General features: G+C 42.0%; 1 protein-coding gene across 1 annotated transcript in view; it reads left to right on the forward strand.

Annotated features, from left to right (window-relative positions):
* The first annotated feature begins 132 nt into the window (after positions 1-132).
* GRAMD2B (GRAM domain containing 2B) overlaps positions 133-26,701 on the forward strand; it is a 124,501-nt gene continuing 97,932 nt past the window's right edge. Inside the window, exon 1 of the mRNA XM_049648442.1 lies at positions 133-469. Within this exon, the coding sequence (XP_049504399.1) occupies positions 345-469 (125 nt within the window). The 5' untranslated portion in view covers positions 133-344. The remainder of the gene's footprint in view (positions 470-26,701) is intronic.

Raw genomic sequence — 26,701 nt, forward strand, 5'->3', positions numbered from 1 at the left:
ATGTGTTCACTTTCCCGGACACTTTGCTGCCTAAACCCACAGAGTTGTGTGGTGTTCATATTAGTAAACCGAAAGCTGAATTTCCCAAACACGTTTATTTTTTCCTTCAGAGCAAATGTGGGCAGGATGAAAACCACTCTGTGTCATACTTCCACGTTACTCATTAACCGACTTCAAAAAAAAAAAAAAAATAGCCTCAGCCAGATTAGGCGTCACGTGAAGAGTTTCCTGCACTGGGGGAACAGAGCAAAGCCAAACGCAGGGATTTTCACATCATCGGAGGTGGGGGATTCAGAAATGAGCCTTTGAGCTTATTTCCTGACCTGCCGATCGGCACGGGCGCAATGGTGAAGAAAAGGCTGTCTTCCAGTGACACGGTGTTCCGGTTTGACATTCCGGGCAGCCCAAGAAAGGCAGGCACCGAGGCCCCACACAGCGCCACAGACTGCCCCAGCTCTGTGCTTCTCAGGTGGGTACATCTCGCGTGTCACCTCGGTGGCCTCAGCCACCTGACAGGTGTTCTGGGGAGAGCTCCTTCCTCATCATCTGCCAAGGGGAAGGACAAGGCACAAGCCGAGGCATCTGGGCCAGTGGACTGGAAGGGGGTACACAGCAAAGAATGTGACTTGCTGAGCAAATAGAGCTATGACCATTATTAAGGGAAAATAATCGTTAGTGCCTTCTTTAGGACTTTTTTAGTACTAGATGACTAGCCAGCTCTGCCATTCTTTAATTCCTGATCACTTTCAGGTTCATAGGAACTGAAGCCCAAATAGTTGAGCCCAAAACCTTACTTTGGTGTCAGAATTACTGTGTTAATATCAAAAAAGTAAATGCAGGGGCTTTCTATATTAATTATCGAAACAGTATTAGCTGTGGGGTGTGGTTCAACTACTTACCATATAGTGATTTATAGCTGCTTTGGCCTGATTCAGAACATGCTCTTTTTAGCTATAAATATTAATGCCTATATTAACATCACTCTGATAATTACATTTTTTTAAATGTTTATTTATTTTCAAAGAGAGAGCATGCGTGCGTGCATGCACAGGGGAGGGGCAGGGAGAAAGAGAGAGAATCCCAGGTAGGCTCCTGATGTCAAGACACAGCCGGATGCGGGGCTGGAACTCACAAATTGCGAGATCAAACCAAGAGTCAGACGCTTAACGGACCGAGCCACCCAGGCGCCCTTAATAATTACATATTTTTAATGAAAATTTGTGTCGCTAACTCTTTATTCATTTTGGTCTCATAATAATTCTCTAGGAACTTACACTTTATAAGTTCCTAGAGATATAATTTGATATAAGAAATCAAACGCAAGTGGAAATCAATTACAAGAAAAAGTTTCTTACCCAACTTTCATGTTACTTCCATTAAGCCTATCAAGGGAAGGCAGAGAAGTGACCTCCAAACAGGAAGTTGACTTTTTACACAGCACCACAGCCAGAAAGGTGGTCATTTGTTTTGTTTTTTAATCATTTTAAATCATTTATACAAAAAAGTGCTCAGGGCGCCTGGGTGGCTCAGTCATTAAGCATCTGACTTCAGCTCAGTTCATGATCTCACTGTTCGTGAGTTCAAGTCCCACATCTGGTGAGCCCACTTCTCTCTCTCTCTGCCCCTCACTCACTTGCACCCTCCCTCTCTCTCTCTAAAAAAGAAAAAGTGCTCAAAATTATAGCTTTTAAAAATTAAACAGAAACCAAGAAATCCCACTTCATTTAATGGTGTTTGTGTATCAGAATGTCGGGTTACAGAAACAAGTGAAGACATTTTTTAAAGAAGTTTTAGGGACAAAGAGCCTGAATTTACGCCAAATGTTGCATGATGCACCTATTTTAAGTTAACTTAATTTTTCCATCCATCATTAACATCCATCTATCTGACGTGAATTGTCTGAGCATGAGCACAACTCCTATGACTGAGCATGTCAAATCTTTGTATTACTTTGTATTACTTCCACATTTGAAATGTTTCTCGAATCATTTTGTCTGCTTCATCCATCTCTTGTGTAGGCTGTAATGCAGACGCTTCTAGGAGTTCAAGGTCTAATCAGGCAAAATGAAATTAAAGTACATAAATAAATTTTTTAAATGCAAAAAATACAGAAAATATAATTTAAATAATATGCATATATTATTTAAATAAGTATAAATAAATAGGATAAAAATAAAAACCTGCATCAACCTAAATTCAAGCCCCTTTCAAAAACAGCCCAGGCCTATTTTACCTGCATATCAGAATATTCAACATCAGGGACGCCTGGGTGACTCAGTCAGTTAAGCATCCAACCTTGGCTCAGGTCATGATCTCATGGTTCATGGGTCTGAGGTGCCCACGGACTCTGCACTGACAGCTCAGAGCCTGGAACCTGCTTCGGATTCTGTGTCTCCCTCTCTCTCTGCCCCTCCCTGGCTCATGATCTGTCTCTCAAAAACAAATAAATGTTTAAAAAAAAATTTTTTTTAAAGAATAGTCAACATCAAACGTCTATATTAGTAGCTAGAAGCATTTTTTTTTAATGTGTATCGGAACCAATCTAAAAACATTACACGTATCTCCAAACAGTTTGGGCAATGAAGGACTTTCAGTCTAGGTGAAAAATCTTCTTAATGTATTATATATTAAATCATTCAAAATAATTCATGGAAGCACATTGGTCAATTATTTCAGGTAAAAAACAAAAACAAAAACAAAAACAGGTTAACACTTCCCTTTAACTTCTAACTAAATACTAAGAATCTATGTGGCTGATGTGGGATCCCATTACCCTTTCCATGAACTAGAGCTAAAAGGTATTCTGAGATCAACATACTGCTTCAAGTAGGCACAGATACAATTTATGCAGTTTTCTTATTCAATCATTCAACAAAGATTTAGTGTGTGACTATCATACACTAGGCTATGTGGAATGCACAGTGGATACAGTCATGAGCAAGATAGACCTAGTCTCTGCCCTCATAAAGGTTATTAGTTTAATGTCAAAGAGGATAAAAAATTATGAACGCATGAATGCATCCACACATGCATACATAATTCTTGTATTAACATATATTATCATAGGAAACAATTACAGGGCTGATATAGAGAATAAAATAGGGAAAACTAACTTAGATGGGGTGGGAAATAAAGGACTCTTCAAGGAAGTGATCATTCAGCTGTCCAAGAGGATGAAAAAAGAGCCAACCATGGAATGACTGAGAAGGAACACGTTGCCCTGAGGTGGGGAGGATCTTATGTCTTGAGGAACCAGGGGACAGTGGCATCCGATGAAATCAGAGGGACAAGCATTGGATGTAGGGGTTTAGAATTCTATTTTAACTGCAGTGGGAAACCAATGGGAGGTTTAGAACATGGGAGTATCACGATGTGTTGTTCCCTTTAGAAGGGCATTCTGGCCCGTCTCTGGGTGCTTTCCAGTTTTTTGCTGTGTCAAGAAACACTGCATCCTGCCCATGCCTTGCCATGTGCTTGTGTAAGAGTGTCTGTAAAGTATGGACCCAGCAGAGGAATTGCTGGGTCACAGATTACAGGCACGACTAACCCTGCTCATGATGTCAACCTGTGTTCCAAGCTGGTGTCATTTACGCTCTCATCCACAGCTATTCCGCTGCCTCCACAACATTGGCATTGCCTGGCTTTTAAGTTTTTTCCAATATGGAAGCTGTGAAATGCCATCTCAATGAGGTTTTCATGTTCATTTCCCTGACCCTTTGGGTCAGGAGGCAGGGGAAGATGGGCTACTGCCTTTTTCTTTTTTTTTTTTTTTCCCAGATATTTTTTAATGTTTATTTATTTATTTTGAGAGAAAGAGAATGTGTGTGCACCCACATGCGCATGAGCAGGAGAGGGGCAGAGAAGGAGAGAGAATCCCAAGCAGGCTCCACGCTCAGTGTGGTACCTGACAACAGGGCTCGCTCTCACAGCGAGGTCATGACCTGAGATCATGACCTGAGTCAAAAGTCAACCAACTGGGCCACCCAAGCGCCTCTTATTTTTAGATAGTTTTAAAAACACTTCAGATACTAGATTTTTTGGTCAATTATATGTGGTGTAAATATTTTATTCCAGGATATGACCTGTCTCTTCACATTCTATACCATATCCACATTCTTGTTTCTAATTTATCAACGCATTATTTTCTTTTTTTTTTTAATTTATTTTTTAATGTTTATTTATTTTTGAGACAGAGAGAGACAGAGCATGAACAGGGGAGGGTCAGACAGAGAGGGAGACACAGAATCTGAAGCAGGCTCCAGGCTCTGAGCTGTCAGCACAGAGCCTGACGCGGGGCTCAAACTCACGGACCGTGAGATCATGACCTGAGAGAAGTCGGACGCTTAACCGACTGAGCCACCCAGGCGCCCCTCAACGCATTATTTTCTTAATGATTTGCACTTCTCATGACTTATGTAAGAAATCCCTCTCTACCCTGGGGTCATTAGAATGTTCTTACATATTTTCTGCTGAAAGTGTGTTTTCTTTCTTCTTTCTGTCATACATTGTTGTTTTAATTACTATGACTTTATAATTAAAAGTTTTGTTGTCTAATGAGACAAGAATCCTTACATAGTTCAGAAGTGATAGGCTACTCTTGACCCTTTTGCATTTTCATTTACATTTTAGAATCAGTTTATCAAATGAAGATTTATTTTTAATTGAAATTGCATTAAGTCTATTACTCGATTTGATGAAATTGCTTTAAGCCTACTGCTCATTTTAGGGTATTGAGTATACCTATTCATGCACGTGGTTTGTCCCTCCATTTATTTAGGACTTCTTTAATATCCTTTGATAAAGTTTTAGAATATTCTACACAAAGACCTTATATGTTGTTAGATTTATTCTTAGGTACTTTACACCTCTGTTGCTATTGGAAAGATGTGTGTGTGTATATATATATATATATATATATATATATATATAATTGTTAATGTTTATTTATTTCTGAGAGACAGAGCACGAGCGGGGGAGAGGCAGAGAGAGAGGGAGACACAGAATCTGAAGAGGCTCCAGGCTCTGAGCTGTCAGTAAACAGCTAAACAAGGGGCTCAAACCGTGAAATCGTGACCTGAGCCGAAGTCGGTTACTTAACCCACTGAGCCACCCAGGCACCCCTGGAAATACATTTTTAATTGCACTTTCTTTTGATGATGTTACAAAGAAATGTAACTAAATTTCTGAGTTTATCTTATATTCAACTTTCTTGCTAAATCTTATTAATTTTAATAATCAATCTGTAAAATCTAAGACATTTTCTTTATAGACAATAACATTATTTGAAATAATAAAAAAATTTGTTTTCACGATTCCATTCTTTACTCCTTCTAAACCTTTATTTTATCACACAAGCAATGAACTCCATGATAATGTTGAGAGTGAGTAGTAATTCCAGACATTCTTGTTTTGTTTCCTATTTTAAATGGAATGCTTTTAACATTTCAGGTTTTATCAGTCCTTTTCTCTCAGGTTAAAAAAGGTCTACCCCCCCCCAAAAAAAAATTTTTTTTTAATTAAACAAAAAGGGGGGACTTACTCGGTTAAGCATCTGACTTCAGTTTAGGTCATGATCTCACGGCTCATGAGTTCAAGGCCCACGTCAGGCTCTGTGCTGACGGCTCGGAGCCTGGAGCCTGCTTCAAATTCTGTGTCTTCCTCTCTCTCTGCCCCTCCCCACTCATACACTGTCTCTCTCAAAAAAATAAATAAATAAACACTATAAAAAAAATTAAAAAAAAAAAAAAGGTCCCTTCCAATGTTCCAAGATGTCATTGAAACTATTGAATACTTTCCTGGCCTCCACTGAGATGATCCTTGTTTGAAAATCTTTAACATCATTTCCCCAAATATACAGAACATTGGGCAACCTTGAAAAACATGAATTACTCTAACCTCCTCTTTTTTTTCCTGAGAAAAGGTTATTTATTTATTTATTGTTAATGAAGAATAACTGACATACAGTATTGTATTAGTTTCAGATATACAATGTAGTGCCATTTATATACATTATGAAATGGTCACCTTAATAAGTCTAGTTACCACCTGTCACCGTACAAAGTTGTTACAAGATGACTGACTATATTCCCTGTGCTGTACATTACATCCCCATGCATATCTTATTTATTTTGTAACTGGAAGTCTGTACCTCTTAATCCTTTTTACCTATTTCATCCATTCTCCCACTTCCCTCCCCTCTGGTAACTCTCAGTTTGTTCTCTGATCTCATAAGTCTGCTTTGTTTTCTTTGTTTTGTTTTTTAGAATGCACACATAAGCAAAATCATATGGTATTTGTCTTTCTCTGTCAGACTTAATTCACTTAGCATAATACCCTCTAGCCTATCCATATTGCCACAAATGGCAATATTTCAATTTTTAATGGCTAATACTCCACTGTGTGTGTGTATGTGTCCGTGCGCGATATCTTCTTTATCCATTCATCTATTGATGGACATTGAGGCTGCTTCCATATCTTGACTACTGTAAATAATGCTGCAATGAAAAGAGACATGTGTACACCTTTTCAAATAGTGTTTCTGTCTTCTTTGGATAAATGTGTAGAAGTGAAATTGCTGCATCCTCCAGTAGTTCCATTTTTAATTTTTTGAGGAAACTCCATATTGTTTTCCATAGTGGCTGCAGCAGTTTACATTCCCACCAACAGTGCATGAGAGTTCCCTTTTTTCTGCATCCTCAATAACACTTGTTATTTCTTGTCTTTTCGATACTAGCCATTCTAACAGACATGAGGTGCTATTTCATTGTGGTTTTGATTTACAATTCCCTGACGATCAGTGATGTTGAACATCTTTTCACGTGTCTGTCGGCCATCTGTACATATTCTTTGGAAAAATGTTTATTCAGGCCCTCTGCCCATTTTTTAATGGGGTTGTGTGTTTTTCTGCTATTGAGTTATATGAGTTCTTTATGTATGTTGGATTTTAAACCCTTATCAGATATATCATTTGTGAATACTTTCTATTCAATAGATTGCCTTCTCATTTTGTTGGTTTCCTTTGCTGTGTGAAACGCTTTTTAGTATGATATAATCCCATTTTTTTAAGTTTGTTTATTTTGAGAGAGAGAGAAAAAGCTGAGGAGGGGCACAGAAACAGAGAAATAGGGAGAGAGAAGCTCAGGCAGACTCCGCACTGTCAGCACAGAGCTCGACACGGGGTTCAAACTCATGAACCATCAGGTCACAAACTGAGCAGAAATCAAGAGTTGGACACTTAACCAACTGAGCCACCCGGGGGCGCCTATTTATTTTTCCTTTTGCTCTCTTTGCCTGAGAAGACAGATTAAAAACAAACAAACAAACAAACAAACAAGATCCAAAATGATGAGGCAGCACTAAGCTGGAATGTGGGACCACCGTGGGACCTCAGACTCTTTCTGTGTTCTGCTTTGGGGACTACTCCAGGTTGCAGTCAACAACCCTGTCAGGTCCAAGGTAGCCCTGGAGTCATATGCATCATGTCTCCACCTAGTGGCTCCAATGGTTCTGTTTCTATTCTGCCTACTGTCCCAGCTGCCACCAGTAAGTGGCAGAGGAAGTATTGGCCCTTCTTCTCTCCCTTCCCACCAGTCTTGATTTTTCTTAGCGACGCCCACTCCTCCTGCTATTAGGGAAAGAACAAGAGCACTTTTTGGTACCTAAAGAAGAAGAACACTGTACATGGCATATTATGACCCATTTTCACCAGATGAGCCCATTGTCTCAGCTCCTGGTTGCTGGCGTTGTAGACATAAAGGGTTATATTTAGAACCTGGAGGGAGTAGAGTTCTGGGAAATGGGCTTCCTTCTCCAGGAACAGGGATGAGGAGATAACAGTCAAAGAAAGCAGGACTGTGTTAAGGGGATACAGTAGTAGCAGTGTCCTAAGTGTGGAGTAAGTATTTCAGTGAATGGAGTGTTCTTAGTGGGGAAGGTTCACAGGCAGGACCTGTGAACTCGGCTGAGCCTCAGAGGAGAGTGAAGGGCGGGTTGCCAGAAGGCAGAGAAATGATGGAATACATCAGGATGAATGGGGCTATAGAAGTTGGAGCAAGGAGGTAATAAAGGACACAGGAACAGTCCTCTCTGGGAGCAGGTTTAGAATTTTTCCTGCAGGAGAAAACAGAACTCCCCCCACAGCTACCCTAGCCAGGGGAGAAAGGACCTGCAGTCTCATTTCCAAGCTTTGCCAGACACTTCCCCACAGTCTCCTCATACCAGGCACCCAATGTTCTCTCAAAACACATGTTCTATCCTGGCCTCAGGTGTTGAACGTACTGGAAACCCACGTGACTGCCTCAAAAATTCACACTCATCTTGCCTGATGCACTTCCGGAAGGGTCTAGGATAACATCTGGGGAGACTTCCTGCTTCCGCCCCTCAGGAGTAGCAGTCTTTCTTATTTGTTGGCACCATATGCTATATTGGCCACATACCAGAATAGATGGTCAGGAGGAATGTATTTATTATAAAGCCAGTGAAGCTTAATCTTCACTCACTCACACAGGCCTCTCCCAAGGCCCTGGGAGTGTCTACAGCAAGCTCTGCACCTAGTCCTACATTTCTGTAAACTTCTCAGACAATCTCTTAATTACAATTATGACTCTCTCTCTCTTCACTCCAATTTTCTCTCTGTCACACTTGCCCTCCAGTCGGGTGGGCAAGGGCATTTTTGGCATTATGAGCTAAGGGGAAGTTGTTTGGAGATACGGTGACTTTGGGATTAGTGGAATTGGTCTATGTGAGTTGCCTGTGTACATGAGCTGCTGTTAGCCAACCTGACTCTCCAGAACATTCCACTACCCACTAAAGGCCAGAGATGGCATCATGAGATGAATATGTCCTCCAGGTACCATTTATCAGCAGTGTGAAGGCAGTGGAAGAAAAACAAGGCTGGAAATGTACAGAACCAGAAGGTAGTCTCTGGCAAACTCTTCTAGTAATCACATGTGTAAATTGTAAGTGGTGGATTCTGTTCTCATCAATGCCAATGACAAACACAAGTTCTCTCTTGTTAGGACTGTAACCTCCATAATGCAGCTGATATCATTATAAAAGTACACCAAACTTTCTTTTTTCTTTTCTTGTGGTAATTGCATGACTTATGAGAATTTCTGTGTTTATGGGGCAAAAACCCAAGGTAATACTAAAAAAAAAAAAAAAAAAAAAAAAAGCTATTGTCTTTTTAAAGTTATTTTATTTTTTAATATTTATTTTTGAGAGACAGAGCATGAGCGGGGGAGGGGCAGAAAGAGGAGACACAGAATCCGAAGCAGGCTCCAGGCTCTGAGCTGTCAGCACAGAGCCAGACGCGGGGCTGGAACCCACGAACCGTGAGATCATGACCTGAGCCGAAGTCGGATGCTTAACTGATGGACCCACCCAGGCGCCCCATAACAGACTTAAAAAAAAAATCAATCAGCTTCACTTACATGCCTTCATCTCTCTCTCCTTCTCCCCTCCTTGTCTAAGGTAATGCTGGGCAAGCATACCTGAGCTACAAGTTCTAAGAGTTGCCTCCATGGGTCACTTTGTGGAGTTACAGGAGGGCAAGTTGTCCAGCCCTGCTGAGAAGTACATGAAGGATGAATGAGTACCTGTCTAGAGCCAAGAGCAGTACTAATAACCTCTTCTATTTGCACAGTGGCTTTTACTCATGGGAGCTTTTTACAGATGTGACTTTACAAACCTTAGTGGCTTTTCACTATGATTGATGGAGTACGGTCATTACTGTCTACATTGCTTAGATATGAAAGCAAGGAACAGAAAAAGGAAAAAAGGTTTTCTGTTGTGGCTGCATGGCAAAATTAAGCTAATGACATTAGTTCAGGTAGTGAATGCACAGCCAGATAGGTGGCCAAATGGCATTATCCAAGTTCACCGATCAATTTGTTTGCCTGGCGTGACTTCAAGTTATTTGGGCTATTTCAGAAAATCAAATCCATCACCAGGGGTCATTGAATTCAGTTTCTTCAGCCCACCCAGGGGGACTTTGATGACCTCAGAAGGGACACCGGTTTCAGAAGTAGGCATGCGACTCGCTTTGAAAGAACAAGGTTAAGGGACCACCCTGGGATTCTCAGTTCTATACTGACCCATTATGTGGTTCTGTTGGTTCCCGTTCAATTCATTTGTAAAAAGACAAAGGTATTGGTCCTAGGTACTTTTCGGGAGTGGTGAAAGAACAAGTGTCATGGGTAATTTCATTTAACCAACATTTCTGGAACACTGTTTCTGTAATCGCTGTAAGGGGACACGCTATACGGAGCCCTTTCTGGTGCGCATCTGGTTTCATCACTCACTGGCAGAGTAAACTCTCTGTGCCTCGCTTTCCTCAATGGTAAAAGGGAGACAATGGTAGGACTGTGGGGAATATGAAACAAGGTAACACATAAAGTGCCTGGCACACAGCAAATGTTCTAACGCTAGCCGTGGTTATTGTAAGGCAGTAAGGAAGATGCATAGAGAGATAATGGTATATTTAGTCACCACCAAGCACTCTTAGAGGCTGGAAGTACATTCTTTGCTCCCTATCCCTAGCATCTGGCACGTAGGAGAAACTATAACGAGAAGGGAGCCTTGTGAAGTAAATTAATGGCTAAAGACCCAGCTCCCACTTCCAGAGGCTCCAAATTCTGTTGGTGATGGGCACACGCACACACACACACACACACACACACACACACACACACACACAGGCTCCTGTACAAAGCAGGCAATGTGCATGCACTATGAAGATTACATTATTACCCTCACTCTCTAATCTATAATTTCGCACAGCATGTTGATGGCTTATCCCCATGTTGCAAAACTTACATCTAGAAATGACTGCACATTTCAAATGCTAAGTGCCACAGAATAAACCTTACCTGGTGTAAAAAATACTAATAGCTGTCAGGACTACCCTGGAGAAAAAGAAACCTGTTTTATTATTGCCAACAAACCCACAGGGGCAGAACAATATGCCATGAACAAACCTGACTCCAAACATGCTCCTGTGAAAAGGAAAGAAACCCAGAAGCAGGAATGGTGAAGTCATTCAGCTGTGTGCCTTTATCCCACACACTTGTCCTCTGGACACTGGGAAATTCGTGTGTGACCTGGCCGCTCTCCCTGGTCCCACCTCCAGCTCCAGGAAGCCCCCACTCCAGCCACGGACACTAGTTCTGTCTTTGCACCTTCTGACCCGCCCACAACACTCTGGCAGGGTAAATTCTGTGCCATCCCTCAAACCTGGACCTTCAGAAAGCCTCCCCCGGCAGCTGACTCCATGGTACATTCTATCTTCTGCTGTCTTCCACGACAGCATTTACCACACACTGAATGGCTCCTGTTACCTTTGTCTTTCTTCCTCATCCTGCTGCCTTGTTTCTAACCAACCTTTCAGCACAGTTCCTGGCACGAAATAGACAACTATCAGTGTCACATGGCTGAATAAATGGTGGTGGGCGTTACAACAATAAACCGCTCCCCTGAGTTAACAAGCAAGGCTGGTCCTTGCTGGGGTGCTGCTGACCTAGCCCCGGGAAGGCCGAAGGCTCAGCAGAACAGTCAGGGCACACAAGTCAGCCATCGGCTCAGTGTGGAAGAGTAGCTAGTGGCCAAGCCAAATGATGCATCAGACCTCTGACTCATAGTCCTGGACCCTTTCAGTGTTCCACAGTGATTTATTATTAGATCTGAACTGGTATTCGCCTCAGCTGTGGCCCCAAATGTTTCATCCCTGCAACTGGGAAAAGAAGGAAAAAATTACAAGGAGCAATAGAATGGCTGAGGTTTCTGTTTGCATAAATTTAAGCGCAAACTTAATTATTTTTATGTTTTTAATGTTTATTTATTTGTGAGAGAGAGAAAGAGAGAGAGAGAGAGAGAGAGAGAGAGCGGGAGAGGGGCGGAGAGAGAGGGGGACACAGAATCCGAAGCAGGCTCCAGGCTCTGAGCTGTCCGCACAGAGCCCGACGCACGGCTCGAACTCAAGAACTGAGAGACCATGACCTGAGCCAAAGCTGGATGCCACCCAGGTGCCCCAGTGCAAACTTAATTTTAACTTACTTTCATGTTGAATTAAGTTTAAAAATAAACCTAATTATTATAAAATTGCATTAAATTAGATATGAGAGAAAAAAGAATTTAATAAGGCATTCATTTTTAATTTAATGAATAATCCCTCTCACCCGCCACACGCTTTCATACCTTCCTGCCTCTGCACTTGTTTGCTCTCTGCCCGGAATGACATTTCCCTCCAACAGTATTAAATCAGCAAATGTTTATTGTGTAATAAGGTACCAGCAATCCAGTGGTGAATACAACAGGGGTGGTCCATGTTCCAACATTGCTTTCATGAGAGGAAGACACACGTAAATAGGATTTTGAGCATCATGCATAGGAGAGTACAGGGCACAGGTAAATGGAGCAAAGGGACTGAACCTAGCCTTCAGGTCACAAAGCAGCACCTGGGGATATGCAGTTTGCAACATAAAAAAGAAACGGCAACTGTGGGTCATGATAAAGGTGTTAGCTAACCCTACTCTAGTAATCATAATGCAATATACAAATGCATCAGAGCACCGGATTGCACAGGTCCAACTTTCACAATGTTATGTGTCAATTATAGCTCAATAAAAATAATAACTAAAAAAAAAAAAAAGAAATTAAATATGAGAGCTGAATGTGGGGCAAGGAGACAACACAGAAAACAGCTAGAACCCAACACTGAAGAAATAGCATTTGCTATTCTCTGTGCAACAGAAGAATGCATTTCAAATTGCTGAAAGAACCCTGAGTCTCTGGAGCAAAGAGATGGAGAGGGGAAGTCAGAGAAAATAAGGCAGAGCTCAGACACACTTTCCTCAAAGAGTAAAAATGAGGGACACCCGGGTGGCTCAGTCGGTTAAGTGCCTGATTCTTGATTTCGGCTCAGGTCATGATCTCGTGGTTCATGGGATCGAGCCCCGCATCAGGTTAAGTGCTGGCAGGGTGGAGCCTGCCTGGGATTTAGGGCTCCCCCCCCCTCTGTCTCTCTCTCTCTCTCTCTCTCTCTGTCTCTCTTTCTCTCTGCCCCTCCCCTGCATGTGCACTCTCTCATGCCCTCTCTCTCAAGATAAATAAACAAATTTTTTTAAGTTAAAAAAAAAAAAGAGTATAAATGAAACTCAAAGGCTTAATTCAGTACCAAGATCCAAACAAAATAAAACACCCGAGAGAAATAATAACATCCCTATTTCTCTTCCTGTCGGAGATAGTATCCAGTTGATGTAGACTTTGAGTTAGCAGTGACTCTTTCAACATGCCACGTTTGGGGAACAGAAGACATTCATTTCTCCTTTGTGGCTGTGTATCACATCACCACACAGGCTCTGCCCACTGACCTTTGCCTGACTCCATGCTACCCAACACGCAAAAGCCAATGCAATTCCAGATCACTCATTTACCGGAACACGAAATTGACAAGGAGGCTCACTCCAAACTGAGGAAGAACGGCCAACACAGGCTCTATGAGTTACCGACTGCTTCACAGCACGTTACACCAAAACGTTACCCCTTAAAAACATAAATGTTTATTATCTTACGCAGTCTCTGTGGCTTTTGAATCTGGAAGGGAAAAGCTGGGTAGTGCTAGCTTAGGGTCTCCCATGTGTTGCAATCAGCCATCAACCAAGGCCACAGTCATCCAAAGGCTGGATTGGGGCTTCGGGGTGTGTTTGCAAGCGACTCGTTTGGTTAGTACTGGTGTCTGTAGGAGGCTTTCAGTTCCTCTCCAAGTGGATAGAGGGCTGTTTACAACATGGCAGCTGGCTTCCTCCAGAGCAGGTGATTCATGAAAACAGAGGAGTGTGAAAGACACATGTCTTTTATGACCCAGTTTCTGAAATACACCACCATTTTTGCAATATCCTGTTGATTAAACAGGTCAGCCCTGTGGATTCAGTATGCAAGGGGACAATACAGGGTGAGGGTACCAAGAGAAGGGGATCATCTGGGGCCATCTTAGAGGATGGTCACCACAAGAGCTATTGGATGACACCAAAGCTGCCACATGTTTCTAATCTGAAGGCAGTGAGAGCAGCCTTAGAATTGTGCAGGCCTGTATTTGATCACGATGCTGGTATTTGCCATTTCACCTTAATCCAGCGATCTGAACTTTCTAAACCTCAGCTTTCTCATTTGTGACACGGAAAATATAACACCTACCTCTGAGGACTATTATGAGCACTAAGTATGGATAATATATTGTTGCTGGCAAGTAAGAGCACTCAAGAATCGCTAACTATTATAGTAACAAAGTAGGCGAAATGTTACTATGGCGACACAGTTGGAAGTCATTATCCACACAACCCTGTGTCAAACTCTAAGGGTTTTTTTTCGATTTGTTTCTTTGTCCCCATCCATTCTTTTATAACTTATAAATGCCTTAAAGCTAAACGCAGGGTGGGGGCAGTACATAACGCTAAAAAATAAGTATTTCTATTAATATATTTGGAAAGACGTGGACACCATGAAAACTCTAACATCTAAACCTGAAGAACCCAGCAGCTGTCAGGCTAGTGTATTTTTCCCATGTGGCCCAAGTCCCCAATTATGATGACCTTAAAAGAACATGGAAATAAGGTAAGTGAGGGGGAAAGTATGGAGCTCGGTTGTTTTTTCAAAATCACAATTGTTCTGAAGGGGAAAATGTGATTATCTCTAGGAAAACAACCCAAGTTCAAGTGGTCAAGAAATATGTTCTTCACTGAGAAATTTGAGAGTTTGTGTTCTGGCTTTGTTGCAAACTTTTCCAACCTTAGCTTCTTCACCAGTAAAATATGAGTACAGACACTGAGAAGAAGCTTCTTCATGGTTGTACTTAGAATATTACCTCTCTAGGGGCGCCTGGGTGGGTCAGTCAGTTGAGCGTCCGGCTTCGGCTCAGGTCATGATCTCAGGGCTTGTGAGTTCGAGCCCCATGTTAGGCTCTGTGCTGACAGCTCAGAGCCTGGAACCTGTTTCAGATTCTGTGTCTGCCTCTCTCTCTGACCCTCCCCCCATTCATGCTCTGTCTCTCTCTGTCTCAAAAATAAATAAACGTTAAAAAAAAATTTTTTTTTTTAAATATTCTCTCTCTAAATTCATACACCAAGAGTTTAAGTGGAAAGAGCCCAGGCCCGGCCCTGATAGGCCTCTGTGACCTGGAACAAATCAAAGACCCTCTCTTTTTCCTCATCTCACAAAATGGAGAAATCTACCATAGAGAGGATTTTTCCGGACAATGGAGAAATTAAAGGGAGGGGGGGAGAAAAGAAATGAGGTGAAATATATACATACCTGTATTTTTTAAATTATAAACTCCTTTTGGTGGAAAAAAGTGCATAATTCTTTTCAGGGATTACTTTAGTCTTATGGTATTCAACATTTATTTTATTTAAAATAGAAAAATAAAAAATAAATGAATAAAATTTATTTTAGTGGCTATCTGATGTGGTAGATTTACCACAAAGCTGATGAAGCTGAAATTGAATCGATCACCTGAACGAACCCCTTCTAATTCAATATTCTTTGTCTGCAACTAATTTTCGATTTTTTTTCTGAAAGAAGTCCCCCATATTGTCTAAGCTGCAGGTCCTACAAAACTGAATCTGCCCCAGTTGCTGTTGTTACCACACATTTTTCAACCAAGACAATTTTCTAATATTATCACAGTATCTCTTATCAATAAAAGAGATACTGTCCACTAACAACAAATCGATACAAGAAAGGGTTTTTCCAAAATGACTGATTCCTGGAAAATATGGAAATAAAATTTATCCCCTACACATGTATATTATATGACATTCATATTGTCATTTATACCAGATGATCATATTACATAAATTATATAATCCATGAGTCACATATACTGGAGTATATAACATATATTGAATGTAGAATTTAATTTTAGTCTAAAACATAAACATGGTAATATCTTGATTTTCCTTCCTAAGAGAGAGAAAAAATATTATTGAATCTTTTATTTATCTAGATTAGTACATCCCACATTTTGGGGGGTTTCAGGAAATAGAGATTCCAGAAATTCGCCAAGTTGCCCTACCGATAATAATTCCTCTTTGAGCTGAGAGAGAAGTAGCCTCGAACGGTAGTTAAGAACAGCAGGTGCTGAGCAAGACTGAGCGGGGTCCCATCTCAATGAAGAGATTGGCAAGTCTACACTTCAGGGTCTGCTCCTGTTACAAAGAGGGAGTGACAGGTGCTATCTCACAAGGTGCTCGTGGGGAGTGAATGAGTGACCATGCTTGTGAAGTGCTGAGAAACCTACCTAGCGAACGCAAGCTCCGCCTCAGGGCAGTTTACAACACCTGAGACTACTTTTTACCCTAGACTGTCACCTCACAAACTGCTTTATCAACCTGGGTAATTAATGACTGAAATTTTCTCATTTTACCCAATGTCACTCTCCCACTAATGACAACATCTTGCCTCTAGATCACATATTGAACTGACATATTTCTAATTTTTTTTTTTAACGTTTATTTATTTTTGAGACAGAGAGAGACAGAGCATGAATGGGGGAGGGGCAGAGAGAGAGGGAGACACAGAATCGGAAGCAGGCCCCAGGCTCTGAGCCATCAGCCCAGAGCCTGACGCGGGGCTCGAACTCACGAACCGCGAGATCGTGACCTGAGCCGAAGTCGGACGCTCAACCGACTGAGCCACCCAGGCGCCCCTGAACTGACATATTTCTACTGGAAAAGACTATGTTATTCATCTTTGTATCATATTGTTAGCCCTGTGTCCTTAGTAGGGACAGAAGTAATCCCTAACAGTTTCTTTCGATTGCAAGTTAGTCGAGAAATAGCTAAAATAGACAACCTCATTTCAATTAGATACGGCTTCATTTAAATGCTTCGCAGTATAGATTATGTTTTTATTTCAAAAAGGTTCTTAATATTTGCTAAATTGTCCAGATTAGGAAATACAGTCATGCCATTACTGACCAAGAGTTTAACTTCTGATGATGAATAAACTGGCAAAATTTTAGGTTGAAATGTTTAAACAAAAGTTTTTTTAAAAAGAAAGAAGGAAGGGGCACCTGGGTGGCTCAGTCGGTTAAGTGTCCGACTTCAACTCAGGTCACGATCTCGCAGTCCGTGACTTCGAGCCCCGCGTCAGGCTCTGGGCTGATGGCTCAGAGCCTGGGGCCTGCTTCCGATTCTGTCTCCCTCTCTCTCTGCCCCTCCCCCATTCATGCTCTGTCTCTCTCTGTCTCAAAAATAAATAAACGTTAAAAAAAAAATTAAAAAAAAAAAAGAAAGAAGGAAGGAAGGAAAGAAGGAAGAGAAAAAGAAAGAGAGAGAGAGAAAGAGAAAAAGAAAGGCTCTTTCTGTTAAGTATTAGTAAGTTTATCTCTATTGGAAGGTGCCTGTGTGTCAGACTGCAGGAGCACTGGACTAAATAGATGATTTGACTTTGAACTTTCAACAATATCTGGGTTTACAGTAATAAAACAAAGTGTGCTCTAATGTAGCCCTAAAGCACTCTGTACCTGTGAACACCAAATGATTGGATCATTAATATCAAAGTTCTGAGGTAATGTTATAAAGCACAGTAAATATTTAACGGAAATATCAAACCACTTTTCTTAAAGTCCTTCTATCTGAATGACAGGGAAGGAGTTTTGTTAATTTCCTTGTAATTCTATACATGGCCCTTAATTCATGAGAAATAAAAAGGAGTGCACATTGTGATGAAACATCCAGTCATTGCAGATGCCAATTTTCTGCCCCTTCTTTTGATGCCGAAAAGCAAAAGCATTGTTCATTCTTGAATTCAAAAGAAATAAAATCTTCCTACTATAGACCTATCAGGTTTTTCCATGGTTCCAGAGGCTATATAACCATAAGCAAACCTAGTTTCATGTAACTTTTGCAGCCTTTCAAATATACATGGTTAAGAGCACAGTGACGACCATTGGGTAATTCTTGATATGGGCCAGCCGTGGTTCTAAAATCTTGTAATAAAAAGGACAACAACCTAACATTTATTATATGTCTCCTGTGTGCTAGGTACAGTACTAAGCCATTTTCACAAATTAGCTAATTCAAACTTCCCAATAACCTTATGAAACAGGAACTATTATGACCCCAGTTTCCAGACAGAAAAGAGGATTAAAGGGGTGCCTGGGTGGCTCAGTTGGTTGAGCATCCAACTTCGGCTCAGGTCATTATCTCACAGCTTGTGAGTTCGATCCCCACATCAGGCTCTGTGCTAAGAGCTCGGAGCCTAGAGCCTGCCTCAGATTCTGTGCCTCCCTCTCTCTGCCCCAACCCACTCGCATTCTGTCTCTGTCTCTGTCTCTCTCAAAATAAATAATAATAATAATAAAAACATTTAAAAAAAAGAAACCAGGATTTTAAAAAATGAAGTACTTAATTCCCATGATAAAAGCATTGACTCAATTTTTTTTTAATTTTTTTAATGTTTATTTATTTTTGAGAGAGAGACAGAGGGTGAGTGGGAGAGGGGCAGAGAGAGAAGGAGACACGGAATCCGAAGTAGGCTGCAGCCTCCAAGCTGTCAGCGCAGAGCCCAACGCGGGGCTCGAACTCGCGGACAGCGATATCATGACCTGAGCCAAAGTCAGACACTCAACCAACTGAGCCACCCAGGTGCCCCTTAACTCAATTTGTTTTTAATTTTTTCAATGTTTCTTTACTTTTGAGAGAGAGAGAGAGAGACAGAGGGTGAATGGGGGAGGGGCAGAGAGAGAGGGAGACATAGAATCCGAAGCAGGCTCCAGGCTCTGAGCTGTCAGCACAGAGCCTAATACAGGGCTCGAACCCCAAAGTGTGAGATCATGAACTGAGCTGAAGTTAGACACTTAACCAACTGAGCTACCCAGGCACCCCTAGACTTGACTCAATCTTAAGACTCTAAATCCTATGTTATTTCTACTCCACTGGACGCTAGCTCTTGTAACTGTTAATCTCTTTTCATCTTGGAATAACAGAATTGGGCTAATGGATGTAGAACTTCTAAAGTAAGTGTAGTTCTTAAAATCTGATATGCGAGTTAGATGTGACACCAAAAGTATAACCTACAAAAGAAATAATAAATAAATTTGACCTCATCAAAGTTAAATACAAAAGACACCACCAAGGGGCGCCTGGGTGACTCAGTCGGTTAAGCATCCAACTTCGGCTCAGTCATGATCTCAAGGTCTGTGAGTTCGAGCCCCGCGTCGGGCTCTGTGCTGACAGCTCAGAACCTGGAGCCTGCTTCAGATTCTGTGCTTCCCCCTCTCTCTGCTCCTCCCCACTCATGCTCTATCTCTCTATGTCTCTAAAAAATAAACATTAAAAAATTTTTTAACGTTTTTGACCACCAAGAAAGTCAAAGACAATCCACAGAATGGATGAAAATATTTACAAATCATTTATTTCATGAAGGTCTAATATCTGGAATATATAAAGATTTCTTACAACTTGGTAATGAAAGGACAACATATTTATTTTATTATTATATATAATTTTTTTTTTTGAGAGAGAGAGAGAGAGAGAGAGAGAGAAAGGGAGAGAGTATGTAAGCAGAGGAGAGGGCCACAGGGAGAGAGAGAATCTTACACAGGCTCCACACTCAGGATGGAGACAAACACAGGGCTCGATCCCCCAATGCCGGGATTATGACCTGAGCCAAAATCAAGAGTCGAATGCTTAACCAACTGAGCCACCCAGGCGTCCCTCCTTTTTTTTTTTTTAAACTCATCTTCTGTAAGTACAAACCATAAAAGTAATGTTTGCATGACCAACAAATTGGCATCCTGATTTTCAAAAGAAATGACATTTTTATTAAGCTAGATCTTCTAGATCAGTGTTTTCTTAATTTGCCATTTAACGTTTTGAAAGCATTTCCCTTTTATCCTTTCCCTGAAATTGTGCCAGGTTAAGGTAAGGATGTAGGAGAATAAGTACCCTAAGAAAGGGGTTGTTCCAGGGTCCAGATGACCACAGCACACCCAGGGAGTCACCAGAAGCACTCACAGAACTCAGCACATAGTAGTACACAAGGCTAAGATTTAATAGCGTGATATAGTAAACTGGGCCATAATGGTAAAGATTCAGGTGGAGTCTGGAGGAATCCTTATATAGGCTCCCTTATGCCCTCTCCCTCCCATGATAGGTCCCAGAGAACACCCTCTTCCCCCATCAAGGAAAATGTAACAACAGGCATATGATGTTTTTGCCCGGAGAAGCCCTTTAGAGACATGGGAACCACGGTTTTTATTGGAGGCTGGTCACATAGGGACCCTCTGCCTAGACATGCTCCAAATTTAAACTCCCAGAAGGAAAGCAGATGTTGAGCATAAGTCACACTGCTTGCATAGTCTAGGCCCCATGAGCCACTTTTCCCAGCCTGGGAAAAGTGGGAACACCCCCAAAACCTAAGCTCCCAAGTGTCAGCTAAGAGCTGAGCTTGCAAACAAGCCCTCCTAAGAAGACCAGTCTTGGGCCTGCTACGGTGACTCTATTCTGCACAGGGGTGAAAAACAAAGCCCTCAGAACCACCATCCAATGACACACAGATTCTTGAGGGAAAGACAAAGAGGACTGAGATGCTCTGGAATAGACTTAGCAGGGTTTCAAGGCCAAGGGGACACTGTAAAGTTTGGCTCCTACATCAAAAGTCTACCTACATCCATGACCTGGGAAGTTGGACTGGTTCAAGGACTAGCCTAGAGTCAGTTAGGCCTGAGCACTTTGAAGTACTCCCGGGATTTTCCAGGGAAAATTACCACCTGGCTATTACCGCCATCAGGGTATTCCACTCCAGTCCTCCAGGTGAAGACACCTCCCCTAGTGCTTTCCTGGAATCAGCGTGTCCTTTGGAGAAGAGATAAAAGGACAGGGAGATGAAGGGAAAAGGTTCCCTGACCTTTACCTTTCGCCTGTGGCATTCAAGAAAGAATCCTCGCAGATGTACAGGTGTTGAAATGGCTATCGCCCAGAACAGAGTTCATGACTCACTGCTGAAATACTGACCAGTCCCGCTGCTCCTGTAGCCCAGATGCAAAAGTCTACGAGGCAACCCCGAGAAAGAAACCTCAAGCAGGAGGAACCCGATTTCATCCATGTCCCCACTGCAAATGCCTCGTAAGAATATCTCATGAAAGCCTGGAAGGACCTACTTGCTGTCTCAACTGTGTCGAGAGTCAGTGACCACCACAGACTAACTAGAACAGACTGGGGAAATAAAGTGGAAGGGACATCTTTTTTTTGCCCCTAGAACAATGACTTTCTATTACATAAGAACTGATGCACTTTGAGCAGTGAGTTACAAAATGTACCGACGCAGGGCAGAACCCCAAATGCACGCCAAGCAAGAGAATAAGAGTTCAGGCTTCTGTGCCCGCTTGGCATTTCAGAAATGTCCTACCTTTTCTTTTATCACCTATTCCTAATTTCCTTCTACTTCTTTCGCCCGCAGTCTCTTCTTCTCCCTCCCCCTCACTCCCCCAACTCCCCCGAACAGTTAGAAACTGGCTGTAATTTCCAACGGTTCAAGTAACTGAAACCAAGTGTTTTCTTTTACAATTTGATTTCTCCGATTGCCCAAAGATGGTATCTCACCAACAGATGATTTCTAGTAAAAATTCCTGCACGTTGCCTAAGCGTCTACTGCATCTTCCACATTAACAGTTTGATTTAAATGTTACCTTCAGGAGGGGTGCCCAGGTGGTTCAGTTGGTTGAGCATCCCACTTCAGCTCGGGTCATGATCTCTCGGTCCATGAGTTCAAGCCCCACGTTGGGCTCTGTATGGACAGCTCACAGCCTGGAGCCTGCTTCAGATTCTGTGTCTCCCTCTCTCTCTGCCCCTCCCCCACTCACACTCTGTCTCTCAAAAATGAATAAATGTTGTACATATTTTTTTAAAAAAAGAGTTTCTCAAAAAATAAAATAAATGTTAGCTTCAGCAAATATTAAAGGTCATGAAAATCAGTCAATTCTTTTTTACACTGAATTGCACTTCTGGCCCTATGAAAAAATAGATAGTAAATTCTTAGTTAGCAGCAGCCTTTCAAAGTCTTCCAAGCTCTGCCTTAACCATTGGACAGCCACATGGGGAAATCAGTTTTCCAGGATCAGACTTGGTAGCCCCATGACTCACTTGACGGACAGGGAGGACACACTCTTGGCAGAGATCAATCACCCAGGGAGGGGCCCTGCACCAAACAATCCACGTTTAATCTTCACGAGGAGTCAAAAGGTCTTGAATCCAAGAAAGTCACCTTAGGCACAAGACACAAGAGGTGAAGCACTAGCAAGTAAGCCTGTTTCCAAGATAATAATAGCCTTCCATTTATTTAACTTGTCTTCCACTGAGGCAAGGTTTTACTGAGACTAATGGAGAAGTTTTCTGTGAAGAGTTGAAAAAATTGCTTCCTCCAAAAAATTAAAAAGTTAAAGTTAATTTGATATCAAATAGCAAAAGTAGACTTCAGAATACGTCACCATCCAATGCGTGTCAGGCCTTCCCTGAACCATGGTCAGGCTATGGAAAGGTAATGTTCTGCAGCATGCTCAGAGATCTGAGAGCACGAGTGAACACGCAGATCTATGTCGGCCGTGCAAGAATTGGGGATATTAGTCTGCAGAAGTAAACCTCAGAAGCCAGGTGGGGAGAGTAGGGCAAGAGGGTCAGCTCAGATACTTAAAGCTTTATCACTTCATAGAGTCGGTCTACATGGCCTGAAGGAGAAGAGACGACAGTCCAATCATTACAAAGATTTTTTTAATGTTTATTTAGTTTTGAGAGAGAGAGAGAGAGAGCATGAGCAGGGGAGGGGCAGAGAGAGAGAGAGGGAATACACCATCCGAAGCAGCCTCCAGGCTCTGAGCTGTCAGCACAGAGCCTGACATGGGGCTCAAACTCATGAACCTCAAGATCATGGCCTGAGCTGAAGTCACAGGCTTAACCGACTGAGCCACCCAGGAGCCCATTATAAAAGAGAAGGTGGAACATTATAAAAGAGAAGGTGGAACAACCAGAATTCCCAAGGATGAACTGAGCTGCTGTGAGTAGTAATGAGCTCCCTGTATCCAGAAGTATTCAAGTCTTTGATAGGTTCATTCAACATTCTGCATTCCTTTATCAAGGGTTTATACTCCAGAGGCTCCACACTGGCTACACACAGGTGCCTGGAAAGGTTATGATTCCTGCTTTGATCCAACTTAGGGTCTGGTGAGGTGATCTGCTCAGAGGTAGACTCTGAGGGAATTGCTAGAGGGGACTCAAACATACAACCAGATAGGACCTGTCAAGTTCTCCCTAATCTCAACAAACATTCCATGAAATAAAGCCCTAGGTTTTTCTACATTTGGAGAGCCCCAAATGTTTTTTTTCTTGCCAAGAATGAGCCAGCCAGATTAACAACTCTTAACTATGAAACTGCTTACAGCTACCTTAGAGAACATTTGGGAGATTGTTGGGATCAGGGTTTTAAACCCATTTTCCTACAGTGAGCTATTAGAATCATTCTTCTGCTCTTGGTTACATTTCTCTTTTCTTCTTTATGCTGATTGATTGATTGATTGAGCTTGGCTGTTTATTTTTTGAGAGAGTGGCTGAATGGGTAAGGGGCAAAGAGAGAGGGGATAGGAAGCGGGCTTTGTGTTGATACGCTGAGCACAACGCGGGGCTCCAACTCACAGAGCGTGGGATCATGACCTGAGCGGATCCTAGACACTCAACCAACTGAGCCACCCAGGCACCCCAGTTACAGTTCTTATAACTTAGAATTACATATGCTTCATGGTTACAAGACACATTTCCTTGGGAATGGCAGTGTTATATTTATTATCACATTTATTCTCAGAATTAATTCCTTAACGCAAAGCTGATTCTCGTCTCTCAGTTATAATTAGTGAAGTTCATTTTCTAATCACTTGTAATAAGCACACTTTAAGATAGGATGACTTTGCTTCAATCTCAATTTCACAACTATGATCTCAGGTTCGAATCACATGATGATATGGAAAAATTACCTCTTGTAGCTACAAGGCCCCTGAGAGTTTGCCTAGTTTGACCATGGGACACAGGTGAGAAGCTTTGGGAAAATTCCAGGAAGTTAGCCTCAGTGAACCTCCCAGTATGCCTTTAGGCAACAAAGAATTCATAAACATGTCTTGATGGAAAATAAACTGGCACTAACAAAAGCTCATTTCACTTCTCTTTTGAAGCGTTTTTTTTTTATGTTGATTTGTGAGAGAGAGAGAGAGAGAGACAAAGAGAGTGGGGGAGGGGCAGAGAGAGAGGGAGAGATAGAGAATGTCAAGCAGGCTTTGGGCTGTCAGCGCAGAGCCTAATGTGGGACTTGAACCCACAAACCATGACATCCCGACCTGAGCTGAAACCAAGAGTCAGACACTTAACCAACTGAGCCACCCAGGTGCCCCTGAAGCGTTTTTTAAATACTAAAACTAATACAAAAAAATCTACTAGGAAATTATGTGTTAATGCTAGAATGCCAGAAGTTTAAAAGACAAGAAAAAGAACAATGTTGGGGACTGCCAAGTCATAAGCAGCAGGAGAGAACCTGCTACTCGGTTTCCAGAACAAGAGGGAATGCTTTCTAGAAACTTCTAGATATAGACCTGTTTTACCTAGTCCTTCAACGGAAAGGTTTACTATCAAATAGAACAATGGTACTTTCCATTAATGTACAGTTTTCTAACCATACTCTTGAGCAGATCTTATCTCTGCTGCTGGTTAAGCTCAGGCAATTAAATACTGAGATAACCCTTAGGACCCCCAGGCATACACAGAATCACAAATGTATAAATCATACAAGTAAGATAATAAGGACAATGGGGCTAACCGAACATTGGAAAGTTTCCAGTTCGTTGTTAGGCTTTCAAATTCTAACAACACACACTGGTCGGCTTACATAGCTGAGGGTCACTTATCTCATGACAGTGCAACCAGCCAGAGAGATTATCAAAAGTGTAGGAGGGGGTCCTTGAATCAGGTTTCAGGCCCAACCCTGTCCCAGTATTGGTCCTCCCCTCCAGCATCCTCAACAACATCCTGCCTTTTCCTCTATCTTTAGGGGTCCTCCCAACATCCCCAATGGGGCTCCAAACCATCCATGTACCTTCCTTCCTAGCACCGACAGTGGAAAAAAGTCTCCTCTCTAAGTAGGACAGTTCTTTCACCCAACTCAGAGAGCCTGGCTTGATGAGCAAGTGGACCTACTGATAAGAAATGTACAGCTAATGAACCTACGAGTTGGCTAAACCAAGAAGCCCTGGTAAAAAACCACCTATAAAGATATTCTCAGCCTTCTGGTCAAAGGAGGTGATTCTCCTCTATCTCTAGGTAGGATCCCTGCTGCTCAAGAACCTGCCCAGGGTTCTGAGACTAGGACAACCTTCATTGTTTTCTTTGTTGAGCCATTATTTCTTTGGGATTCCTGGTCCACAGTCTCCTACCAGTAAATCTGAGGTAGGAAGAGCTTTGAAAACCACACCACCTTCATCACTTAGCTAGCAGAACGTGAAATGCGGTGATGTGAGGCTGTAAGCTGCCTCTCCTTAGAGGACTTAGCAGGAATAGTCACATATTTAGCTGAAGAAATATTGTTTGATTGAATTACAAGCTGGGGATATTTTGTAACAGGCAGCATATGCGTCATATTACTTTGCTAAAATCCAAAAATATCTCTGTATTCAAAACACATCTGGCCCCACGGGTTTTGGATCAATGCCTGCAGATCTGTAGTAGCTTCAAAATTAATTCCAGAATTTTCCTTCACTATTTCCCTCCAGGGCCTGAATTAATTATACTGGATTTTGTGGCTAAAAGGAAAAGGTCACATATGGAAATTGGAAGTCTTCATAATTTAGTGGGGAATTTAATGGGAGGGGAGTACTTTTATAGAGCCAGGGGTTAGGGTAGAGTCTCCCCCAAAGACCTGGAGAAGACAATATTTACCCTGAGCAACGGGTTCCTCACCCCTTTGTATACCTTTGGCTAATATTCACCCAGGAAAGAGACTACAAAGAGGGAAATTTAGGGGCACCTGGGTGGCTCAGCTGGTTAAGCAACTTACTCTTGATTTCGGCTCAGGTCATGATCTCACAGTGTGTGAGTTCGAGCCCCACATCAGGCCCTGCGCTGACAGTGCAGAGCCTGCTTGGGATTGTCTCTCTCTCTCTATGCCCGTCCCCTGCTTGCGCTCTCTCTGTTTCTCTCAAAATAAATGAATAAAAAGGGAAATCCATTCCCTGATTCAGTTGGAGAGCTCATCATAAGGTAAGAACTGCCTTCACTCTACAAACAGGCTTTAAAATGAGGATTTGATTCACTAACCAAGCCAGAAAAGTTTGCTTCTGGAGTAGCAAAAACAAGAGAATTGACACTATGGGATCAGATCACTTTTATAAGCCAAGCTTGGAATCTACATTCCCTTTACATTACTTTTCATATGAGAAAATGTATTCTGCATACAAAATGCCATGTAGAGCACAACCCATTTCTAAGTCGGACACTAGCTATAAATACGTAACATTCTTCTAAGTGTCATCATTTTATTGTCCAAGAAATATGTATTGGGCACTTATAACAGGTACTCAGAATAGAAGGTTCAACAAGAGACAATGGACCAGACCTCACACTATTCAGACACTAGGCAGAGAGACAATGGGGAGAAAGTAAAACGCAGATTAAAG

Source organism: Panthera uncia (assembly GCF_023721935.1).
Source record: "Panthera uncia isolate 11264 chromosome A1 unlocalized genomic scaffold, Puncia_PCG_1.0 HiC_scaffold_17, whole genome shotgun sequence".
NCBI lineage: Eukaryota > Metazoa > Chordata > Mammalia > Carnivora > Felidae > Panthera > Panthera uncia.